Source organism: Biomphalaria glabrata, chromosome 1, assembly GCF_947242115.1.
Source record: "Biomphalaria glabrata chromosome 1, xgBioGlab47.1, whole genome shotgun sequence".
NCBI classification, from domain to species: domain Eukaryota; kingdom Metazoa; phylum Mollusca; class Gastropoda; family Planorbidae; genus Biomphalaria; species Biomphalaria glabrata.
The window spans coordinates 40,528,257-40,555,015 of NC_074711.1; the positions used below are offsets into that span (position 1 = coordinate 40,528,257).

Sequence of the window (26,759 nt, forward strand, 5' to 3'; positions counted from 1 at the left end):
GTCATTTCAATGTTCTACAGGAAATAAAACTCTAAGATGACCGTCGTGTCATTTCAATGTTCTACAGGAAATAAAACTCTAAGATGACCGTCGTGTCATTTCAATGTTCTACAGGAAATAAAACTCTAAGATGACCGCCGTGTCATTTCAATGTTCTACAGGAAATAAAACTCTAAGATGACCGCCGTGTCATTTCAATGTTCTACAGGAAATAAAACTCTAAGATGACCGTCATGTCATTTCAATGTTGTACAGGAAATAAAACTCTAAGATGACCATCATGTCATTTCAATGTTCTACAGGAAATAAAACTCTAAGATGACCGCCGTGTCATTTCAATGTTCTACAGGAAAAAAAAATTCTAAGATGACCGCCGTGTCATTTCAATGTTCTACAGGAAATAAAACTCTAAGATGACCGTCGTGTCATTTCAATGTTCTACAGGAAATAAAACTCTAAGATGACCGCCGTGTCATTTCAATGTTCTACAGGAAATAAAACTCTAAGATGACCGCCGTGTCATTTCAATGTTCTACAGGAAATAAAACTCTAAGATGACCGTCATGTCATTTCAATGTTCTACAGGAAATAAAACTCTAAGATGACCGTCATGTCATTTCAATGTTCTACAGGAAATAAAACTCTAAGATGACCGCCGTGTCATTTCAATGTTCTACAGGAAATAAAACTCTAAGATGACCGCCGTGTCATTTCAATGTTCTACAGGAAATAAAACTCTAAGATGACCGTCGTGTCATTTCAATGTTCTACAGGAAATAAAACTCTAAGATGACCGTCATGTCATTTCAATGTTCTACAGGAAATAAAACTCTAAGATGACCGTCAAGTCATTTCAATGTTCTACAGGAAATAAAACTCTAAGATGACCGCCGTGTCATTTCAATGTTCTACAGGAAATAAAACTCTAAGATGACCGCCATGTCATTTCAATGTTCTACAGGAAATAAAACTCTAAGATGACCGTCGTGTCATTTCAATGTTCTACAGGAAATAAAACTCTAAGATGACCGTCATGTCATTTCAATGTTCTACAGGAAATAAAACTCTAAGATGACCGTCGTGTCATTTCAATGTTCTACAGGAAATAAAACTCTAAGATGACCGCCGTGTCATTTCAATGTTCTACAGGAAATAAAACTCTAAGATGACCGCCGTGTCATTTCAATGTTCTACAGGAAATAAAACTCTAAGATGACCGCCGTGTCATTTCAATGTTCTACAGGAAATAAAACTCTAAGATGACCGCCATGTCATTTCAATGTTCTACAGGAAATAAAACTCTAAGATGACCGCCATGTCATTTCAATGTTCTACAGGAAATAAAACTCTAAGATGACCATCGTGTCATTTCAATGTTCTACAGGAAATAAAACTCTAAGATGACCGCCGTGTCATTTCAATGTTCTACAGGAAATAAAACTCTAAGATGACCGCCGTGTCATTTCAATGTTCTACAGGAAATAAAACTCTAAGATGACCGCCGTGTCATTTCAATGTTCTACAGGAAATAAAACTCTAAGATGACCGCCATGTCATTTCAATGTTCTACAGGAAATAAAACTCTAAGATGACCGTCGTGTCATTTCAATGTTCTACAGGAAATGAAACTCTAAGATGACCGTCGTGTCATTTAAGTGACCTAAAGAAAATGAACTAGCCGTCTGATGGGAAAGAAAGAAAGAAAGAAAGAGTTATATTTTGAAACCATTACAAATATCATAAAGGGCTGTTGATATGATTACATAAACACTCCAACATTTCTGATGGTGTCCATTGCATCATTTTTGCCAACGACCAGGGCGTAGCAGAATGACGCAACCCATTTGGGAAGAAAATCCGAACCAGCGAAGTAGGTTCTAGAGTAGCAACAGAGAATGCCAACCAAGTAGATTATACTTTTCAAAATACTATTTCAAGAGGACAAATAAAGTCCAAGATACCACTCTGGAAAAGAAACTCTAAGAACTGTCTGATCTGGAAACCACTGTATAATTCGTGACAAATATAGAAATAATTAAGATATATAATTAAGTTACTAGACCTCTCTAATGTTACAGTTCATCCCAGATAGAAAACTCATTCACAGACTCAACTCTTCCTAGCTATGCTGTGAAATCATCAGCATCTAAAATTAGTTTGCCGACACACTTATTAGATGTTAATTTCAAATGTTTCTTCAGAATTGATTATCACATCCTAATCCAAACCTCCCGCAGGACGGCAGCAGGCAGGGTTCGAACCCGGAACCATCGAGTCGACAGTCTAGAGAGCCAACCACACGACCAAGGAGACACATAAAAAATGTTATACAAATACAAACCATGGTTTATTCAGTTTAAGCGTCGGCAATTATGTGTCAAGATTTATGCTAAAACAGTGAGAATTCTTTAAAGGCAATGCTATTAATGACGTTAAACACAGAGATTACCAATAATAGCCAAGTTTAATTCTGAAGCCTTGATAGTCTAAATATAAACTTCTCTTTGTTCAACTATTGTGATGTCTCACGCAACGCTAAATGTCATAAACTAGATACCGATCTTTTCCTACACCAGATCCCCATAACAACTAGCTCAAGTGACATCGCTACTAGATGATGTTTTCGGGTGTACTTTAGACTTTTCTTATTGACATCTTTAGGATGTTTTAAATCTCTTCTTTAAGAGATCTAGTTCATGAACATTTTTAACTTAGCCATTAGATAAAGCATTCGTTTCGACAGGAAACAAAAAGTCGGTCAAGCGAGTAACTTGCTTTGTATGTGCGTTTAAAACTTGGAATTATCCAGGGTTCGAAGCCTGTCCAAATTGCACTTGATGCCCTAATCTCTGTGAGTGTGGGGTAGCTCTACAATGAACCATGGGCGATGGTCTAGATCTAAAACTTGTAGCCAAATGTATAGTATAATCCGTTTTTTTAATCTTTTTATTTTGTTAGCTTTTGATGTCTCACAGTCACTCTCTTGCCATTATTTATTTTGTGTGTGTGATTGGATCTCGCTTTTGGTATAAATAATTAGTTTACATTATTCTGTGCTCGCAAGTGAAAAAGCTAATGATACCATTGTTTTGTTTAAGCGACACACGACATAATGTAGCACTACTAACAATGCACATCTAAGATTGATATCATTCAGTACAAAACTCTAGATCTCTGTGTGATACCAACAATACTGAGGATTTAGACAAAGAACAGAAAAAAAAGTAGACTCACCTGTTAAAGTTTGAGTGGTATATTCCCCGAGCCAAACTTATCACTACCACATGCCTACAACACACTTTCATTAAGAATGAGCTGTATGTCCCCTGCACTACATATAAACACACCTGTGTCGCGTGTCTCAAAACAAATGACACAGTTAACGCCGTGTCAACAATTAACTGGGTTTTAACGTCCTATTCGTTAAGGTTAATTACCAGCTTTATTAACCGTATCGTGCCGTGAGTGATCACTTTCAGAACATTCAGGTCAGAGTTAGACATTTAAAACATCGGGGCTTTAAAAAAAAACAAAAAAACGGGCCGTGTTCTTTGGTCAGATCCTTAACCACAACCCATTTCAAACCTGGCTACAGTCAGAGTTACGTCCCCCCCCCCCTCTCCCATGCTCATTGTTGATATTTATGGCTCTCCCTTACAGAGTAAATAGTTCAGAACCTCGCTGATAGAGAGAAACGTTACGAGAAGGGGATGTTAAAGGAGTTTCCAAAATGTTCATTGGTTTGTTTGAATTATCGTCTGTTTAAAACATACACACGCACTAAAACGTCACGAGCGTGGGCTAAAAAAGAGGGGAGGGAACACCATTTCAATTAAAACACCTTCACAGTTGGCGGGTTGGTTGGCATTCCTTTAACGACATTGTCAGTGTGTGTGTGTGGGGGGGGGGGGAGGTTGAGTTGTCATCTGGATGATGTCATAAGGAAAAGACCTAGAACAAAATTCGTTTTTAATTGTGGCGGGATGAAGTTAAGTGCTAAGATTTAAAAAAAAAAAACTTTCAGCAGACACCTCTCCTTTCCGAAGTCATTCAACTATAACAAATATCGTCTATAAGAGTGAAGACAAGGGAACATACACTTGTACAAATGTAAATCAAAAGGGTAGGATTGTTTCCCTTGCCCATCTTTTAGACACGCCCATCACTGCACTATATATATGATCTCCATCTTCCTTTTGAATCTATTTATTGTATGCTCTTTAGATCAAGACGATAAAACCTAAACAGAAATTTAAATCTGTTTCCCCTTCTCCCTATTAAAAAAAAAGGTTACTTCTTGTCTTATACTTTTTCATCTTTTCAAATCATGGTTATAATAAGAGAAGGGTGGGCAGTAGTAGTATTTCTAGGTTATCATCAGCAAAGTTAGTCTCCCCCCCCCCCACACACAGACTATTTTCTGTTCCATTTTATTATTACCAGATCTAAGAATACGTCCAGGCATTAGAGTAAGGCACGTGTCAGACAACATTTACAATTTTACCTCTATTCTGAAAATGTGAAGAACATGTGCAGGGGCGTAGAACAAAGGGGTACAAGAAAGTGTTAGAAAGGTATATTTACTTATTGGCTAGATTTGAATACTACACATTGAAGGTAAAGTCAGCTGAGACATCAATTGGCGTAGTTTGAAACATTTCACAAATATTAAACAATTGCCAGTGTATCTTGCAGACGTTGGTGACTTTTAGATCTTCCTGATCCTTGTCGTATATAGTAATGAAACAAGTTGTCTCTCTTAGTGTTGACATTTCTCCATATCCTAATCGACCCGGTAAGTCTGAAATGACTGTTCTTCTATAAATATGCACCAATAGTTTACTTTACAGCTAGATTGATTTTCGTCTAAATCATTTTTTTTATTCTAACAACAAGTCTTGATAAGTTGCATGACTTAATCTAAACCAACCTGTATTTAATTCATACATGCGTAACATAAAACTGCCCCCTTTTTTTTTTTTTTGCTTTTTTATCATTTCTTTATGTTTGTGTCTGGCAAGTTGAGTAACTTAGTTACGACACGCAAATTTTAACAGAAAATTCCCAGCAACAAATAATTAATCCGAAAGTAAACATTCTTTGAGATGAAAGGACTATCGAACAGCACTTCTATAGACTTAACACGTTGCGAAATGCCGAGTGAAGCCCAGCACAGGCAGATAATATAGATAGTATGTTAAAAAGCCCCCAAAAAGATTATTTGTGAACTATTTATATTTCATATTATGTATCTTTTTTATGTGCGTAACACAAAGAGTTAAAAGTTAAAATTTGTTTCACTTCGTTTGGGCAAATATATTTTTTTAAAGATATATTAACCCTTAAAGTGCTGAGCTGTTTTACAATGAGTGCAAACAAAATGGAATTACAATTCTGATGTTTAGAAGCTAATCTAACATATGCGTTTCAAGGGTTAAATATATTGAATTACAAGCGGTTTCAAAATAAATTTTAATAATGTCACTTGAAGACAACTATCAAAGCTTTAGACGAAAAAAAAGCGTTGTTTCTGACTAATAGCTTAACAGAAAGCCCCTGCATTTTGGCATTCGACGTCATGACATGAGATAATGTATTTAATAAATATTGTTAAGGCTTCCGCGCGGTGTTGATTCTTGGAAATATATCTAGTGTAGATCTGACTGGAAGTAACGCTGAACTCAACTACTTCAGTAACACCGGCGAAAGGCCGAAACAATCAAATATGTAGTCGACGCTGATATGTTGTTCTACAAATATGTTTAATACTCAAGAAGGGAATCGTCCGATGTCAGCTATGTCCGTAAATCCGTATCTCTATTGTGCTCAAGTCTACTACTTTACAAGAAGCGTCTTCTTTTAGCGTCACTTAGAGCGTTCTTATTTTTTAAAGATCTGTCACGTCACTTGTCGCTAATTAAAACTTTCCCCTTATTCCCGAAACAAATAACTAATTCCTAATCATGTCATAACAATATATAACTTAATAATATATAACTCAGGTTACTCACTGAGAGTAACCATGCAAGGAAAGAGTTAATCTGTGTGGAATACACGCAACAGGATAACTAACTTACATAACAACACGATTAACAAGATTACATGGCAGTGGCGTAATATTTAATATTGAATGTAAAAAAAAATCGGACATTCGTTTGGGGGGGGGGGGGGGGCGGGGCGAGACCAATTGTTATAGAAGGTCTGAACATTGAGCTGCAACGCCACAACCAGTGAGCAGTCTAGACCAATTGCTCATTGCCAAGTCACAGGTCTGCACGACGTCACAACGTGCTATTGGTTTAAATGACCTCAGGCTGTGACGTTGCAGGTCAGTGATCAGGTCTTCTATAACGAATGGTCTCGCACGGGGGGACTTTCGAATTTTGACCCCTCTCCCTCACCTTAGCTACGCCACTGTTAATTTATAGCTGTTGTCTAATCCTGGAGAGAAAAATAATCTAGGAGAAAAAAATATAGAAATATGTTAGCTAAGTGACATCATTTAGAAACTGTTAGTAGTTCAGAAATGTTCAAATATAAGTAGTTCAGATATAAAGCTGTTAGTTCTGTGACAGCCCCTGGATATAAACCAATTAGTTCAGTGAGAGCTTCTAGATAAAAGAGACAAAATATTAAAAGCTGGATAATCGAAATAAAAACAACTCTAATTGACAATATCACAATCAAGAACGACGTATGAATGTGTTGATATTTATGTTCTTTGAGAAGACCAAAGAGTACAATAACAAAAGTCAAAAGTACTGTTAGCCCTTCTTAAACTATACATTAAAACAACCACACACACACACGCACAACTTGATATGAGAGGGAAAAAACTTGCATTAAGATACAGTTCGATAAATAAAATATTGCTACAAGAGAGTGAGGTACATTTTAGTGATACGTTTTGTAACTGTCACCACTTCAAAACAACCTTCTAAGCTTTAGAATAACAGACGACCACATAGTCCAGAAGCAGAGAACACGAAATCCCAGGCAGGCCAATATAGATCTACATACAATGTTTTTGAAAGCCCAAATTAAGATTTGTTTTAGGCAACAAGAAATATATCCACGACAAAATAAAAGCTCTACTATTTTAGACACACGGCAAGACTTCAATTACGTCTTGTGGTGGAAAGTTTTATTTGACCATCAAACTTAACTTATGCTACAGCGGTGTGTCAAGTCTTCACTTGCGTCTTGCAGTTGACGAATTTGTTTGCTTTTTTTTTTTTTTTTACCGTTATCAAACTTTACTTATGCTGCAACGCTATGTCTATAAATGTCTATTTTTAGAAAATCATAAACCAAAGTAGATCTGCCAACGTTAGCACTATTTTTAAAAGTCAAATTTTTAGCAGCAAAAAATTATATTAGGTGGGCGTGTTGGTTGAGGGGTAAAGCGCTTGGCTTTCAAACCGATGAGGTCTTGGGTTCGAGGCTCAGTGAAAGCTGGAACTTTGAATTCGGGGATTTTAGGACGCCCCTGAGTCCACTGACATTAGTTAGGAAAAATAAAGGCGGTTGGTCGTCGTGCTGGACACCTTCGCTAACCGTCGGCAGTAGAATCCGATGACCTTGACAATCTTCCATGCTTTAGAATAGCAAACGACCATATATTCCTATCTTTAAATACATTGCAAGGTCTCAAACGAAAACTTCACCAACTTTATAGGCCCTATGTATTTCGAGTTCGCACGGAGACAATTTTCTTGTAACACATCTATTGCTCCAAACGTTTTCAATAGTGTAAAACAAAACAAAGCTATTCACTTCAATAATTAATAATCTTAAGTTTTGAAATTATACCATTATCATTGCCATTGGTCGGAATAACACCATAATCATTCAGGAAAAATTACTATCAATCATAGTCTAATCATAGACCTCTATATATTTATCTATTTTTAGATTTTTCTTATCCATCGTGTACTATCAATTTTTTTTTCTAGAACAAGTTTGAATAGAACAGTTTTGTTTGGGTTACAGAAAGTCTACTAGGTAACTAGATCTACTCTCAAAGCATAAATATAGTAGTATTTATGAAAGCCGATCTAGATCTCACACATTATCTAACTATATCGATATAGACTTTAGTATAGGTGACTAAGGTGAGTACCATAGACTTATATATTATACTAGACTGGAAACCGGAAATATAAATTCTTATCCACAATTTATCTATTCACAGATCTATCTATATATAGATTTTTATGTACGTTAACTATTTTTTTCATAGAAAAGTAATGATCTTTAGTTTTCAAAGTTTAGAAATAATGCAAAATCATTTCTCGGATATTCACGCAAATATATGAAACAAAGCCATTTCCTGTTTGTTTCCATTAAGATAATGTTTCAAAAATCCTAGATCGAAATAATTCATGTTGATTTAAATCATCTTATGTACATTTAAATAGATTGATTACCTAGATCTTTCTTGATTATGTATCTAAAATTACAAAATAATAATCACGAGAAGAGAACACTCCTATTTTTGATGTTCAATTACTAGATCTAGATCTAAAAATTAAATTATGTGTTACATAGGTTAGGGGTTGAAAAACAAAACAACTTTACTTCTTTTAACTACTTTACAAAACAACGCCTTGATCCAACTTTCTAAAAAAATTTCACGACATTTTTTGTAGTGTTAAAAAGTCTCCATGTCCAGTCTAGAGTAGTATATATAAGTATATGGTGAGTACTGTATAAATATCGTTTATATTTTATAGTAATTATATAGGCTAAGCTGGAAAAAAATATTTTGTACCATACAGTAAAAATTTTCACGTTAAACTAAACAATGTCAAGGACGCTAAATTGAACTTCAATGTTGCCAACTAAATTATTATTTTAAAAAATGAGCTACAAACAGAAGAGCTGCAGCGCTAAAAAAGAGAACAGAAAGGATCACCTACCTCTATAAAACACTTACCGTATCAACATTTTCTTTTTCCCCGATACAATGAAACAGCTAGCCTATTTAGTTGTTTTTTCTGACATGATGAAAATCTCAAATATTCACTTGAGATGCATCTACATTTTTGTGTTGTTATAAGAACAAGACTTAAGGAGGATGGCGAGAGAGGAAGAGATAGAGTAGAAGAAGGTGCTAGAGTGAAGTTGACAAGGCTGCTAACATACTGAGATTATTTTATAAAGTTGTATATACACGCTTAGATACTACGGAACTTACATTGAATATTGTAAAAAAATAAAAATAAAAAGACTGGTAATACTACAGTTATAAATGATGTGTAATTGTAAGCTTACCCCGTTTAACAATATTAGCCTGCGACCTGTGTACGTCACACCGAAGATTCTCCGAAGACCATAACTGTAACAGGACATTACACTTGATCCAGTGACTGAAGTTCTGTGCTCTGTTTTGTTCAAGCAAGCTTCATGCAGTTTCCAGCCTAGACCGCCACCAATGTCATGTTTTCTTCATATAGAGCAGCTAACCCTTGAGCCAAACCTTCATCGGCTGTCTGTGCGGGTATTAGGTAATAAATCAATCTTTAACGTAATATGCTGCTATACATTGAATTACAACTGTCTATTGCATGTCATTTTATAGTTTATGTTATATTTAGGAGCAAAGAAATAGCTAAAAGATGACAAAATTATTTTTTTTATTTAAAGTTGTTAAATTTGTTGTTTTTTTTTAAATTTCGGCATTTCCTTCGTTGTCGAGGATGGATAGAATCTCATTTCCATTGAGTTCGAACATTGCTTTAAAGTCTTATCTTCGTTCTAAGAAACCTATTACACTCAAGGCATAGTATTACAGTAATGATTTATAGACCCAAATGTTCATTTGTCTACCCTGTTCTCTAGTGGTAGTGTTGCCATCACAGTGACCTTTAACCTTTGTTTTCTCAAGCAAATGTCGGCGGTACCATAGAATATTGAATGGATTCTGAATTTAACGAGATTCTCACTAAAGAACATTGGTTAGAAAGCTGACCACTTTATACTCGGCCACCCCCACCCCTAGCATACTGAAAACATTCTATGCATATAACATTTAAACTAACACTATACACATACAGTATAGTCAATATTCAACATTGAATGAACTTTCCACCACATTGCATCTGGTCGTATCAATAGACGTTTTATGCTACATTTAAAAACAAAAGGACTCACATAACGACTTGTCAACATATGCTCCAGATCCGGCAGTTTTGTGTCATCACACATCAACATGAGGTCTGAGCACAGTCCTAGAGAAAAATCAATATGAGACTCAGTTTCGATTCGATGCTAGCGAATAGTCGATATATTTAAATATCAAACAAAAACAATTTCTTTACACAATGTAATGTAACTATCTTTACATAAAGATAATATTACAGAAAACTGTTTGCAACTTGAAAAAAAAATTGCTTGTATTTTGTCTCCGAATGAGGTATAAGAAAATTTTATTTCCAGACTGAGCTTGACCTTAACCTTAATGCTTTATGATTTTTTTTTCTTACAACTCCTTAACTGGCGTAACCCAAAAGTTTGAGGGTAGGACATTAAGTCCTTGTTGTTTTTGAGACCAGTTTTAATTGTTTGTTTGTTCTAAGCCACACCAAGCCTTATAGGTTCCTTTTTAATCCTGAGAAGCGGAAGTCGATTATGCTTTTCAAAATAGTGCCACGCTATATTTGACTCCCTACTCCAACAAAAGAGTCAACTACGCCTTTGGCATCTTTTCTTCACAAAAACTTGCGATCGATATTTCCTGTCACCCTGACTAATGCGCAACGCACGTGCAAATACAAAGAATGTAAGGTCGGGTAACAGCTCCACGAGAAAACGCATGAAACATTTTCAGCAGCCCCATAGAGAAACAGCTGTGAGGCTCATTTATAAGCCCAAGATTAGCCAAATAAACCAAGTCCAAGTGAAATAAGTGATTTTTTTTTTCAACACACAAGTTTTGTTTCAAATATTTCTAATTTGACATTTCCAAGCTGCTGAACAAAGAAACTTTCAGAAGTAAAGAAAAAGGTCAACACAAAGAAAACAAAAAACTCAATTTACAGTCAACACAATGTTCAGTTTGCTGCTGGCATTTTAGAAAGACCTTTTTTTGTTTTTTAGTTGGCAATCACGTCAGGTGTCAAATTTCGTTGTTTGTTTAAATTACTTTATAAACAAAAGTAATGATAGTTATTAAACAGTCCTAATATATATTTGTCTCTGGTTAGAAGGGGGAGGGGGGCTCGACAATTCCAGGAAGTGACAAATTTGGGAATGTCACACGCGTCGTAAGTGATGGGCATGTGTCCATTTCTCTATCGTCACACCTGTAGCCTATAAGTGACCCTGACCCAAGACTCTAAATAATACAAATAATAGTGACCTGTGGACACGCCTAGACGGGAGAAGTCTAACTACTCATCTGTTTGTTTCTGTAATAAACGTACGTCATTAATAAATTAAATGCTAGACTTCGAAGTCAGGAGGCGGTGGCTGAGCGCTTGACTTCCGCACTGAGGGTCACTGGTTCCAATCCTGGTGAAGACTAGGATTTTTAATTTCGGGATCTTTGGGCACCTCAGAGTCCATTCAGCTCTAACATTAGTTGGGGAAAAGTTAAGGTGGTTGGTCGTTGTGCTGACCACATGACACCCTCCTTAACCGAGGGCCACAGAAACAGATGACCTTTACCTCATCTTCCCTATAGATCACAAGGTCTTAAAAGGGAAACTTTAATTTCTGAAGTCCCTAATACAAAGCAAGATACTGGTATGTACTCCCGAGGTTAATATATTTAAATTTAATAGAGTTTATGAAACATAGGCCTGCAGGATCTAATTCAAATTGATACAGACAAAACATTTGAGCTGTAAATCTTGGAAATTATTCGTAGTCAAGTAGTTACAGAATGGTCCCACCTAAGACTAGATTCTATGACTAATGCAGTTGTAAAATAATATCTTTGTTGGCTAGGAACTCTACAATAGCCTCATAAATTATTAATGCCACTTCTTGCATGTTTGTTGTAACCTGCTCTAATGAATCAGTAAGTTACATGATTAGGTAAGTATGAGGAACAAAGAATTCAAATGAAAGTAATTTACCGGTGTGTGCTTTAAGTTAGGCTACATATTTAATATTGATAGATTGGATACTATTTTTGTAGTATTTATTATTTCTTACACTGTCTTTTCATTTATACAATTTGGTATATAATCATATATATCCATATATTAAATTCAGATAGGTAGACGTTTTAATGGTCTTGCAATGTCTTACAAATTATTCATAAATAATGCATAATTATCGCCAAGAGCCCCAACATTTTCATCACATTAGTCTAATATAGACCAAATGTAACTTAACACGTATAGACTTAGAACTAGTTGGTACTTAATTGCAAACGGTCACGGCTTTTTGAAATGTACAAAATATGTTTGCATTGCCTCCCTTCCTCTGTAAAGTACATGCGCTGACATTGTTTTGGGCTCATTTCGATTACTGTTTTCAAATAAGTAAATCAAAATTTGACAAGCAGTAGTCTAAGCATTAACATAATATACTGAATGTTGTTAAAACAAGATTAGTAGTAAGGCCATTATTATTTCAAAAATAATTTATTTTATATGGAAATAAATTCGCCTAAATTATATAACAATGAATCAAAGGGAAGCAATCCTGTAAATAAAAGTTAAAGAAGAAAATCTGAGTTGTTTTCAAATAGCAATCTTATTAGGACACCATATAAATAAAAATACTTATGAAAAAAAAAAGTCTACCCCCCCCCCCGTCCCCCGCAAATATGTATGTATGTATATGTGTGTGTGTATATAATCTTAATTACATTCTGACCCTTCATTCTTTCGGAAGACGTTTATTGGGCCCTAAAATAGGTTCATCCTGGAGTTAGTGGGAAAATTATAGACTCCCCGCCATTGCTAGCAAGATGGTTTGGGGGAGCGCTAGCAGCTCCGCCCCGCGCCGCTAAGCACTATTTCTGATTTGAAAGCCAACTAAATGCATATTCTGAGGTATCTACAGTGCATTTTCCTGCTATTAAAAAGTTTTATTTCAAAAACCTAATTTGCTATTCTTACTGACTTAGACCCTACCGCGCCGTTTGGCGCATTTGCCGTCAAGCTGTTTCCAAAAAATCTGTCACTGGTAATGTCTGAAGACTCTTCCCACCTGCTCTGAGGACCTCCATGAATGTGTGGCGCCAAGTTGTACTAGGATGTCATCGCAACTCTTCTTATGCGTAATTTATTTTGTCAGAGAACATGTCCCGCAAACCTCATGCGACGCTCTGTCACAACCTTACCAAGAGGTCGACTCCCAGTTAGGCATAGCATTTCCTTGATTGAGACCCGATCGCTATAACTGACTCCTAAAATCTGTCTTAGCCATCTTTGTTGAGCCACATATAGTGTTTTTCAATTTCGGCAGATGACTATTCACTGCACTTTATTAATTGAGCCCCGCCACTGGTAGAAATGTGTAACCTCTCTTGAATACGCTCTTGGAATTAAGTGACTGTAGTTTGCTTTAGATTTTATTTCGAAAAGGGAAGTTTTATCGTCAAAATCATCTGTTGGGGGTTTTCAACTAAAAAATCTCTGGAGTTATGTTGTTTTTTTAAATTCAAAACCCCATTTAGTTACGGACATAGAATTTAGTAACTGTAGTTTGCTTTAGAATAATTTTGAGATTGATGTTTTCCACCTCAAAACGCTCTGTAGGGGGATTTTAAACTCAAAACCATCTGGAGGGGTTTTAAACTTTTTAAAATTCCATCTGTAGGAGAGGGATTTAAACTCAAAACCCCCAATTGACTTGGCTACGCTCAAATAATTTTAGTGTGTAACTTGCTTTTTTTTATATTGAAGAGGTATTTTTTTAGCATCAAACCCCGCTTGCATAAAATCCCTTTGGCTACGCTCATAGATTTCTGAGTGTGTAATTTTCTTTTTTTTTATTGAAGATGTATTTTTTAGCTTCAAACTCGACTGGACGGGAGTTTAAACTCAAAACCCCTTTGAATACAATCATAACATGTTGAGTGTATAATTTTAATATTAAAGACGTATTTTTTTACCTTCAAACCCTGCTGAAGGGGGATTTAAACTCAAAACTGAGTCAAAACCCATTTGGCTACGCTCATAACATTTTGAGTGCGTTATTTGCGTTTTTTTATACCGGGTATTGAAGAGGTATTTTTTTAGCTTCAAACCCTACTGAAGAGGGGGTGGGGGTTAACTCAAAACCTCTTTCTCACATGAGTGAGTAATTTTCTTTTTTCATATTGAAGAGGGGGTTTATCGTAAATTTTGAAGGGGGGTTAAAAATCAAAATCTTCCTTAACTGTGCTCGTGAAATTTGGGGGATTGTCGTTTGCATTTTTTTTTTTGTTTTGTTTTCTAGAAGAGGGTAATTTAAAATTTTAAATCCCTGGTAGGGGGGGTTAAACTAAAAACTCCCCTGGTAGGGGTTTTAAACTCAAAAACCCCTGGTAGGGGTTTTAAAACTCAAAAACCCATGGTAGGGGGTTTTAAACCCAAAACTTCCTTTGCTGTGCTGGGGCAAGTGATAGTTTAGTATTAAAATATCACCTAAAATAAACAAAATCAAAGCAAAAATCAGTCACTAAATTCCGCTCCCCCCCCCCCTGCGGGGGGATTTCATTTCGGGGGGAGGGGGTTTGACCCTGACTACGCCCATGACCTGCAATGTCACAACATCTTGGCAGTTTAGACCTGTGACGTGGCAACGAGCTATTGGTCTAATTGCCCATAGATGTGACGTTGCAGTTCAGTGTTCAGGTCTTCTATAACGATTCGTCTCGGTTCACATGCACACACTGAGATGTTACCGCTCCAGCTGAGATAGATGTTACCGCTCCAGCTGAGATAGATGTTACCGCTCCAGCTGAGATAGATGTTACCGCTCCAGCTGAGATAGATGTTACCGCTCCAGCTGAGATAGATGTTACCGCTCCAGCTGAGATAGATGTTACCGCTCCAGCTGAGATAGATGTTACCGCTCCAGCTGAGATAGATGTTACCGCTCCAGCTGAGATAGATGTTACCGCTCCAGCTGAGATAGATGTTACCGCTCCAGCTGAGATAGATGTTACCGCTCCAGCTGAGGTAGATGTTACCGCTCCAGCTTGTTTAGTGACTTCATAGTCTGCCCGGACTCAAAAAAGAATTTAAAACCAGTGACTCATATATACATACATATATATTGGATGCACTGACTTCACACGTGGTTAACGAATAGCAATACATATATATTCCATTCAATGGAGCCAAATCAGCACCTTTTGAGGTTTGCAGTGATGTCAAGCAGGGATGTGTGCTCGCACCTACTCTGTTTGGCATATTCTTCTCCTGTCTACTGCATTATGCGTACAGCGACATAAACGAAGGTGTGTTTCTCCATACAAGATCCTCTGGAAAACTATTTAATGTATCAAGGCTGCGGGCAAGACTAAGATACTTGTCCAAAACACAAACACTGCACCTCAAGTAAGCATTAATGGCCAACAACTAGAAATTGTTGATCACTTTTGTTACCTTGGCTCCATCATATCCAACAACACTCTACTGGATAAAGACATAAACAACAGGATAGCCAAGGCAATGGCCACCATGTCACGGTTGCAGAAAAGAGTCTGGGACAACATATTGCTGACTAGCAGTACTAAAGCCCTAGTCTACTGGACCTGTGTGTTGAGCACCTTGCTGTACGGAAGTGAAACATAGTCAACCTACTCATGGCAGGAAAAAAAGCTGAATGTCTTCCACCTCCGATGCCTAAGGCGGATCTTAAAAAAATGTGGCAAGGTAAGATAACCAATGAGGAAGTGCACAAAGAGCAGGGTGCCAGGACATCCGCTCTGTTATCAGCAGCAGACGCCTTGGCTGGCTTGGCCACGTTCGTAGAATGCCAGTAGGTCGACTTCCACAGGACATCCTGTATGGCGATCTAATAGAAGGCAGGAGAGCCGCTGGTCGCCCACTTTTACGTTATACGGATGTATGCAAACGCGACATGAAGCTCTTCAAAATCGACACTGGCAACTGGGAAGAGGTGTCACTGGACAGATCCACATGGAGAGAGAGCATAAAGGAAGGGTCACAGATTGCAGATGTCATACACAACAGAAGCAGAAAGAAGGGTGAAAATGCAACGGCGCCTGGTGATTATATATTCCCAACCTGCGATCGCAGCTGTGTATCAAGGATTGGCCTCTTTAGTCATACAAGAAGTTGCAAAGGGAAAAGATCGTCTCTCGAGACGTAAAATGCCACAGAGATATTGCATGCACTTTCTTTGCTTCACACATGGTCAACGTATAGCATCAACTTTAATGCAGTAAATTAAAGACAATGTCGGGTAGCATCCACTTGAATTCTAGTTTGGAAGTCTGCTCTCCAGCCTTCATTAGAGTCTCTTCCCGAAGCAACACTCTACAATCAAGGCACATCTTGAAAATACTAAAACGGAATTTTACGTAAATCTTCAAACTTTACTGTCTCTTATAATTTGACCGAGGGGAGTTGCCCATAACAGATTACAATGGCATAAGTCATTAATAATTAAATAATTAGCAACATTGTTCAGAACTTTGCATGCGTATCAACTAAATTTAAATTATAATTAATTATAAAATATGGCGCAATCTGTCAAATGTGTTAAAATCATTGATGTAAATTCCAAGTTTATATAGTATCGTCATATTTTAAAATGTTAATGTTCATTATGAAAAAAAAAAGTCACACTTTGACACATGGCCTACGCATTTGTCTATACATTAGTATATTTTAAATCTCACTCTCAATCTCCTTTTTTTTTTTTTGTATCTTTGAATGTTTTAGTAAAAAGGGGTATTTAAAGTGTTCATAGTAGTTCTAGAATTATTATAGGAAGCGAGAACTGAAAGTAAGAGTGACTTTAATATCAGTACAATACATGGGCGTAGCCAGGATTTTTTTCGGGGGTGGGGTGGGAGGGTGGGTTTGAAACACACACACCCCTGGCTACGCCCATGGTACAATATCAAACAGTGCTGTAGGATATTAGTTTTTTTCACAGAGGATGCTAATATTTCAATACTTTATCTATTTGTAATCTCGAGTACTTATTTTCAATTATAAAACATTTACAAGATAAAAGCATAAATATCATTTGGCAATTCTTTCTACGTGAGAAAAATCTGGCAACACTCATAGTAAGTATCATTTGCTACGCTATGTAGTCCTAGTTCACAACTTGACCCACTACGCTACAATAGTAACATTTAGAATGTCTTCTGTGCATGCATTTTTATATTCATCTATGCAATCATTGCAAACGTATTTATTTCAGTTTCCCAATATTTTTTATTCCTTTAAAAGACCTGCTAATGTAGATCTATACATATAACATTTTGAAATCTAAGTTACTTGAACTAGATCTAGACTAGATAGCCTACGAGATATGGAGCACTGTGATCTACTGGTAAATAGTTGGCCACTTGGGATTGTGACCTACATTGTATTAATAGAAAAATACCTCCACGGACCATAAAAAAAAAAGAAAAATGTGTAACAAATTTTATGATACTGGCTTGGAACAAATTTATTGCTAAATTAAAAAAAAATATGTAAAAATTATTTGAAGCTTACGTTTAAAAAAAAAAGATAATTTATTTAAAGTTTACTAAAATTGTGAAACTAAAATATTATTTTGGTCTTGGTTATTGGTTAGGCTTAATAAGTATGTTGATAGAGAGGCAAGTTGCTAAGAAGTAGAAAGTAATACGTATGTATGTATGTCCCCGTATATAAATCAAAACCGTTTGACCGATCTTGATAAAACTTGGCAGAAATGTTCCTTGGGTACTAACTTATTGTAGCCCTAAAACAAACTTAAGAACCTCAAAAAAAAAGTTGACCGACTCTATTAAAGCAATATTATTATATGGATCTAGGCTTTGTTTACAATGTTGAGAATTGTACTTTATATCCTGCTCATCTATCGCTTCTTTCGTTTTTAATAGATATGGATGTATCGGCTTCGGGTAAACCCATTTTCGCATAACTAATTTTATTTTCGTAGCGAAAGAGAAAAACTTGAAAGGATCATTAGCTAAGTTTAACATACATCTAAATCCAATCCACTATATTAGTAAATACAAACTAAGACCCGCAGGCCGCTGGTAATGTCAGGCTAGTATAGTAATAAAAGTCTAATACAAATAACATTAAAATGTATTACCTAGCTAAAATTCTACAATAATTTCGCTTCTACACAATACTAGACTATTTTTCGTGCTTAAAAAAGACCACCGACGCCTCGTTGTGTTTCTGATTCACGTTCAATTTTTTTTTTATCGTTTTTTTTTATTCAATCCTGAATCGGTAGCAACATTTATTGCAACTAATAGTAACGTATAAAGTAGGCCCTGTATGATTATACACATTGTTTCACTACATGGAGGTATAGTTTCAAGATGGTAGGCCTACAAAGGCTTAAAAAAAAAAACAATTACTGCTATATAAACTAGTAGTTTAGTTTTAACCACGACTGTCAAATCATTGTCTGAATGTCATGGAAACATCAATAATTAGTCATATCTATACCCACTATGTCAAACTAAGTTTAATCTTCTACTGGCATTCACTGCAGAGAATGAATTAAAAAGTGTTAATTTAATAAATAAATATTAGGAACTTTGATTCGACTTATGTTAGCTCTCAACGAGAGCAAATGTTGAAAGTCTTTAGGTATGTAGATATAAATTTATATTTATTTATTTTTACTTCGAAAAATTATAACGGTCAAACTAGAGATTTCTCCATGTGGCCAACGAGCTAGTAATTCTTTTCTAAGCGACATACATCAGCTGTTAGATTTCTTGAAAAATCGTTAGAGCCATTTTTGATATCAGCGCCCGCCCACCCTCCATAAAGGAGTAACTTGCTTAATTGTTGTTTTAAGTTTATAAGATTTTATAAAATATATACTTTATATCTAATAAATGAAAACAAACCATAATATTAGTTTTCTGTGTTTTGTATAAAACTTAGCTAATAATAAATAAAGTATTGTTTGTATTTGGTGTCCAATGTTTAAATTTAGGAGGACTTATGATGTCATATAAGATCCAATGGTTGTAAAGGTTTTTTAAATATTTGAAAATATGAATCTCTTTTCTCACGTTCGACATCAAGATTGAAGCTTTTCCAGTAAGAATGTTTCTCTCTTAGTTTTACTTTCTTTTTGTTGCATAACCTGTGACCATTTCATTGTTCTTCTTCTTCTTCCTCGTTCTCATTTGTATGTTGGAGCGTTCAGATGACTAGACCAATATATGAGATGAACTGCGCAGTGGTTTCCAAATCAGGGAGCTCTCTTTCTATTGGGGTGTTTTGGGGCCAGTGTCTTGTACGGACCTCGTGGTAAAGAGAACAGTTTTGAAGGGCACGGTCAGCATTCTCTGGTGATACTCCACATGGGCAGATTTCACTGATTATAATTTTGAGCTTCCGGTACATATTGTTACGAATCTCACTATCCAGGCTCTCTGCCAACTGCACCATACACCACCAACTTAAAGAACTTGACAACTCAGGGCTCCAAAGTAACGTAACACTTTAATAGTTGAATAAGTAACAGCCAATACTGTACAATTGGCAACATATACAAATATCTCTCCGATAATAGCCGTACCGCCGTATCAACTCTTGCACTGGCCTCTCCGTCTCGTTTCGGGCTTGCACTGGGTTCAACAGTTCAGGACTGACTTCACACACTAGGCTCGTTGTGTCGGACTCGATCGCAGACCAAGATCAAGACGCCAGTCGTCTCAACTGTACTTGACAGTACTCCGCACTGAACCGTCGTAATGCTCCGTAAAGAACCACACCGTTGAACTGTGCTGTAGTCGACCGTGTTCTGAACCCTGTCGTGAACCTTCTGTCGTGAACCTTCTGTCGTGAACCGTCTTGACTGCGACATCTCCGCTATTTATATAGGGTCCCTGCTGGCCTTCTAGAACCGGACAGAACGTCGCTGGACGTTTCTAGCTTCGTCGCATGACTACATTCCTCATGACGCTCCTGAGCTCTGTTCACGACGGCGATCTTTCCCGAACCGTCATGTTGACACTCGTCTCGGCTGACCGTCGTAACTCGTCACGGTTGACCGCTCGTCTAGCGCTGGCCTGGGGCGATTTGCGTCGGCTGACTACACTCACACCACTACCCCCATCTGTACCACCACCAGGTTTATAACAATATGTTGTCTCATTCTGTTGTGTCCGGTCCTGAGTCGAAAGATTAGACGTTGATCTTGTCGGGATAGCTTATAAAAGGCAACATCTTTCTTGTGATTCGGATGAGAGCTTGTCCATTCTCATTTATTTGCCAGCTAATTTTTTTTCAAAAGAGATAGTCTCTGGGTGCATTTACTCTGTTTTTTTTTTCTATTTAGTTTTTCCAGGTTAATCTCGTGTCATAGGTGACTCCAAGATATGTAGGGCTGTCATTTTTTTTCTAAAGTTTCCTTATCTAATTTCATTATAAGATTGGGGGGGGGGGGGCACAGTTATGACATTGTACATGAGAGTAAGCAGGTAAAACTAAATGTCTCTATATTGCCCATGTAGCAGAGCAGCGAACTCTTGTGTTTCGTTGATCTTATTGGCTTTGAAAACCCACTGAACATACTGTTAAAATTATTTCATGAATTTTCAGGAACACAAAAGCATATCATGTTAATGTGTATACAATTTCATGTATTTTCTGGAACACAAAAGCATATCATGTTAATGTGTATACAATTTCATGTATTTTCAGGAACACAAAAGCATATCATGTTAATGTGTATACAATTTCATGTATTTTCTGGAACACAAAAGCATATCATGTTAATTTGTATACAATTTCATGTATTTTCTGGAACACAAAAGCATATCATGGTAATGTGTATACAATTTCATGTATTTTCAGGACACATAACCAACGAGCAGGCTGAATACATTGAAACATATATACGTGCCCTATACAACACGTACAGACAAAACAAAATCTAAAAAAAAAAACTTCATCAAAGCAACACATACGACAATGGCTATGGATATTGTTTTTATAAGTCTCGGAATCATAATTAGTACGGTAAGTTCGATCTATTGAACACCTTTCACTATGTTTTACGTTTCATAGTGTTTTATGTTACATCCTACATCGGCCAATCAATATGAAGCAGACTTTTTGTTAATTCTGTTTTGTTTTGTTCTGTTTGAACCCCCAGTTCTAATAATAAGCATGGATTTGAAAAGAACTTTAAAGTTCATTTGATCATTTCAGCGTCAAGAGACAAACCTCTGGACCGTGACTAATAATTCATGAACTTTTTGTGATAATAATTAATGTTTTTAAAAATAATATATCTATTGTTAGCTTCAAACTTTAAAGCGGTGACCTTCAATGTATAAAGGGGACTAATTCATCTTGCACCACCATATAAGTCAAGTACAATTTCTTTCCCTTGTACGATACAAAACAAAATAATTAATTACCAATAGTTAATTACCAATAGTTAATTAACTGTTTTTTTTTTTATTGAATCTTGTTTTGTCAGTTAATATATATATATATATTTAACAATCCAATTTATTAAACAATATAACCTAATGCTGTTGTCTAGATACTGTTGGTATACATTTGGTGTTCCCGTAGAAGAAACTCTCGCATTGCAAGAGACACATTTCCAGAGTACACATATGATGAAGTAAGTCTTTGAATAAAAAAAATATACACTTTATAGAATTCCTAGAATAAGAAACTTTTTTTAAAAGCAAAACTCCTTATGAACTACAACTGGCATTATTCTAATTTCTAAGCGCCATCCCATCATATTACTACAATAGGCATTGAAAACACTAATATAGCTCAACATTATTCTACCCATGATCATTAAAGCACTTACCAGCTCGTAGTTCGTCAAACTGGTGCTTTTATGTTGAAACACCATAATTTTATTGTTTTAAAATAGTTGAACTTGTGAAAAGTATTTACCTGTGTTGAAACACTTTATTAATCCAGTCTTGGTCCTCAAGCAACTTACTGTGTTTAAAAAAAGAAAAGTATCATTTCAAAAAAATAATTTTGTTTATTTAGGCGGGAACATTTGTTTTCTACCTTATGAAGTAGATTCTGTCAGTGTCACTGTTTCAATTCACATATACCTGTAGAATGGAGGAACTAGTAATAAAGGAAATAATTGTATTTGAATACACTATGCAGTCCAACATTCGTCAAGTCATTTATTAATATTCTTATATCTCTCTTCCCCCTCCTCGACCCATGTAGACGTATGGAGAATTTGTTTGTGAAAGTCTGAGGTAAGTTTTTTTGTTCTTGCTTCTAATACACTGCTTATATTATCGGCCTCACCTCTAGCCTAAGTGTCTTGGGAAACGAGTTATCGGCCTCACCTCTAGCCTAAGTGTCTTGGGAAACGAGTCATCGGCCTCACCTCTAGCCTCTAAGTGTCTTGGGAAACGAGTTATCGACCTCACCTCTAGCCTAAGTGTCTTGGGAAACGAGTTATCGGCCTCACCTCTAGCCTAAGTGTCTTGGGAAACGAGTTATCGGCCTCACCTCTAGCCTAAGTGTCTTGGGAAACGAGTTATCGGCCCCACCTTTAGCCTAAGTGTCTTGGGAAACGAGTTATCGGCCTCACCTTTAACCTAAGTGTCATGGGAAACGAGTTATCGGCCTCACCTCTAGCCTAAGTGTCTTGGGAAACGAGTTATCGGCCTCACCTCTAGCCTAAGTGTCTTGGGAAACGAGTTATCGGCCTCACCTCTAGCCTAAGTGTCTTGCGAAACGAGTTATCGGCCTCACCTCTAGCCTAAGTGTCTTGGGAAACGAGTTATCGGCCTCAGGGATGTAACGAATTAATATATCTACTTGGATTCCTCCCAGACAGAACAATCGCCCAGGCAGGCTAATGGAAAGGGAGCTTCCATGTTTCATCAAGTCATATGAAAATTGCACACATTAATTGTTAGCCGTTTTCCAATTTTTAATAAATAAAGCCGAATAGTGAATATGGTGGACATTATTTATTTGTTGTTTAATAACTTATTAACTATATCATTTGAATAAGTCACTAAGACATTATATGACAGATTTTTTAGCTAAAATAATTGAATACATCAAAGGTTAAAAAAAAATTAACATATTTTCAATCTTATAAAATTCAAATTAACATACTAATCTTTCCAAATTTGTCATGTCCATGGCAAACAGATTTCAATTTTTTAAACTTTTGGATATCGTTTAAATCAGAATGTCAAACATTGTCTCCCTCTCACTGAATAATGCTCACCCCATGGAAAAGTATCTTGACCAAGTCCAAACTTTTCTGTTGGGAACCTTCTTTCCCACTTTACTTTCGATATTTGTCTAACTTTGGCCAAGGACTTGTGTCGCTGTTTAGGATGAATGAGTTCCACCTACAATACATTTTTATTTCAAACTTGAGCATATAATTCACAAGGTATCTGAGTTTAAAAAAACAACAACACTGCACACTTTTGTTATTCCAGACTTGCTCCCTACACCCTGGACTTACATGGCTACACGTTAGCAGAAGCCAAGAAGGAAGTACCTTTATTTTTAGAACGAAAGAAATTAGGTAATTTTGACTCATAGACTTATTGATATATAATATACAAGTCTATGTTTTGACTGTTTTGTCAGATTAGGAATCAACGTGAAGTAAGTTTGACTCGAGTCAGTCAATCTTTAGAAACTCTTGGGTTAGTGGGGGAAAAACAGATGTAAGATACAATTCATCTCTTTTTTTTTTTATTTGCTGGATATGTTTCGCGTTTATCATTCATTATTTTAGAAGTTCTAATTATCAAGGCTTATGTTTTTTTATGTAATAATACATATCATTGGAGAAAAAGCTACTAGGCCTATTTTAGGGAAACAGAAACTTGAAATAGGCAACTGTACTGGATCTTTAAAAATACGAAACTAGGAAATATATTTTAGAGGCTGACCTGACAAAATTAATTTCGATATAATTGAAACAAAACAACACGAAAAAAAAATCGACTGTAACTGATGTGTAACTGTTCTACAACAAATGTATCTGTAATACAATAATAATATAATTGTACTAAAACTAGTGCAATTATTATGTAACTAGTGTATTTGTAACGGTCATCTAACTGTCTGGCAAACATTACAGAATGTGCTGAAGGAGGAAGTAAGATCTCTTTCATTATAACTGGACACGGCCGCCACAGTCCAGATGGACCCAAGATCAAACCCATGGTAGAAAATTACCTTTTAGAAGAAAAATACAAGTGAGTTGCTTGTTTATCTTAAATGTGGCAAATGTATAGTTGACAGATATGTGTGCTGTTTTGTTATGTGATTTTAAAATAGCTACAATAGTATGCTAAATGAGCAGTGATGGGCGAACCACGAACAGCGGGCATACAGCGGCCCTGTGAAAGGCCCAATCGAGCCTGTTACATATGATATAATAATATTTGCAGTTAAGATTCCATTTACGATTCAAATATTAAAATTTTATCTAGGAGTTTTAAAACATTGGCAATATTACGAATTGTGTAAATGTATACTACACTTACTGGTTGCCTCAGCTGACTTCTAACACGGTCAAGAGCAGTAAACCGAGACCATTGGTTATAGTAGGCATGACTGCAGACCTGTGACGTGGCAACGAGTGGTTAGTTTAACCAATACCCGCATTCAGGCCTGTGATGGGGCTATCGGCAATGTTACAAAATTCTACGTGGGCTTGTTGTTATCAATTTCCCAATTTAATATCACATACTTTGCGAATTAGTGTAACGTTCGCATCTCCATATATCTGTAAGCATTCATTTTTTTAAAATAAAATTTGTGACAGATTGTCGGGTGAACACACTGCCGGATCCAGGAGGAGGGGGGGGGGGCGGTAGTGGTGATCTCCCCCCCCCTCCTCGTCCTCCCTCTCCTTCCAAAATATTAAAGTACTATTTAGTTTTAGGCCCCGCTCCCAAAGAAGTTTCTCTATCACTGTATTCAAGTGTAGGAAGGTATTCATGTTTTAATCAAGGGAATTGAAATATTGAAAATGATCAAATGATTAGACAAATACATAGAAATCCATCTATGCCATACAACTGTTATTCTTCTAGTCTTCCCTACTTGGGCGGAAATCCTCTATGGTTACATGGCCATTAGGTTGTTTTATTTAATTTAACATCTTCGTTTTATCTCATTCCTACTTCTGACACCATATTGGGTTTCTGTCCAAGGCTTTTACAAGAGAGGATTTGAGCCTTTCAAGCCTTCACTCGTTTGAAATTAAATGATGATTGTGATAAAGATGACACCATATTCTGGGAGCTGGATAATATACGTGCTAATACACATGCAAGAGAGTAGATTAAATAGTTTTCCCTTGCGACGCATAATGTGCATCTCCTAGAAGAACTGAGTCTCCAATCAGGACGTTTTGAAATTGGCCAACACGCACAGTATCTAGGCTCTTTTGACATAAAGAAAACTGTGCTGGCTTGTAAATTTAACCCGCATGCCAAATGGAAGAATTCCTTAGTACATCTTCTATGCTGAGCTTGCGAAGGAGTCAGACCCAAGGGCTGCCCAAGACTAAACTATATCGATGTCTGCAAGCGAGATCTGAGAACTACAGGCACCAATGAAAGTATGGGGGAGGAAATAGCACAAAATTGGACAAAAGCATGGAGCATGGACTAACAGACTGTGCTGGTATGAACCTCCCCGAGAGCAAAAGAAATGAATTAGCCTTAGACAAGATAATGACAAAAAGCTGCCCTATCAGCTTAACCCTAAAATAGGTTCATTCACATGCTTGATCTGTAGCAAACGTTTCCGCCCCAGAATCGGCTTGTCAAAATATTCCCCCACTTAAGAAGAACATAAAACCACCGATTGATCTGTTTGTATCCATTGTCTTTCCAGATAGAAGGAGCCATATATTGTGTTACTACATACAAATATAATGTATATTAATAAACTCAACATTAAATAAATAGAGGCTAATTCATCTTTACTTACGTCATGGATCATTGAGTCTCAGATTGACAAAACTTTTTTCATAATAATAATAATAATATTCAAAGCCAGGTTAGGTTGGGCTGATGCTGTATGTTAGAATAAATATCTCTTTCTACACAAAACCTGGTCTGACTTTCTTTGTTGAACATATTACAGACACAAGTGGGAAGAACATGGAGGAAGAGTCGCCATCTTCTTATCTAGAAAACAAGATCGTCCCAAGTATCCATTACGCAGAGAAGTTTTATAACAATTATGTTTTTTTTAATGTTTTGTAATAAATATAACAATTTTTAATACTTTTATCTTTGTTCTCAACTCGTTTCAAATCTGAACTGTTCTGTTTCATCCTATATACCATTGTTCGCAAACTGCGGCTTGAAGCTGCTCTTTGATTCCTTGGCTGAGGCTCTTCCATGAACTATTAGGCCTAGAATATCATTTCTTCAGTGACCTTGTTAGAGACAGGCAAACATTGAGTAGGCCTGCTGGTGCATGCTCTTCAAGGGACACGTCTATGCTCTAATTGAGTGCTTTAAAACATAGCATTTCATTAGACAAACAAATCTAAATTTCAGCAGACAAAGCGAAACTTAGATCTATGACAGGTGCAAGAAATAGATTTATCGCTATTTAATAGAAACAAATAATAATCACGCG

At 36.4% G+C, this 26,759-nt stretch overlaps 2 protein-coding genes across 7 annotated transcripts in view; one reads left to right on the top strand and one right to left on the bottom strand.

Annotated features, from left to right (window-relative positions):
* Positions 1-9,411, bottom strand: part of LOC106051082 (tripartite motif-containing protein 2-like) — a 26,508-nt gene extending 17,097 nt beyond the window's left edge. Inside the window, exon 1 of the mRNA XM_013206216.2 lies at positions 9,277-9,411. Within this exon, the coding sequence (XP_013061670.2) occupies positions 9,277-9,354 (78 nt within the window). The 5' untranslated portion in view covers positions 9,355-9,411. The remainder of the gene's footprint in view (positions 1-9,276) is intronic.
* On the top strand, positions 8,016-26,402 carry LOC106072170 (uncharacterized). Of its 6 annotated transcripts, none has more exons than XM_056036637.1 (7): positions 8,016-8,114; positions 20,976-21,140; positions 21,673-21,756; positions 22,338-22,369; positions 23,582-23,670; positions 24,235-24,352; positions 26,256-26,402. In XM_056036637.1, the coding sequence occupies exons 2-7, from the start codon at positions 21,093-21,095 to the stop codon at positions 26,347-26,349; spliced, it is 465 nt and encodes a 154-aa protein (XP_055892612.1). In that variant the 5' UTR covers positions 8,016-8,114; positions 20,976-21,092; the 3' UTR covers positions 26,350-26,402. The 6 variants fall into 6 exon arrangements, with proteins under 6 accessions (XP_055892612.1, XP_055892598.1, XP_013087956.2 ...); XM_056036623.1 differs by lacking the exon at positions 8,016-8,114 and adding an exon at positions 9,382-9,509; XM_013232502.2 differs by lacking the exon at positions 8,016-8,114 and adding an exon at positions 17,072-17,212.
* Positions 26,403-26,759: the final 357 nt, after the last annotated feature.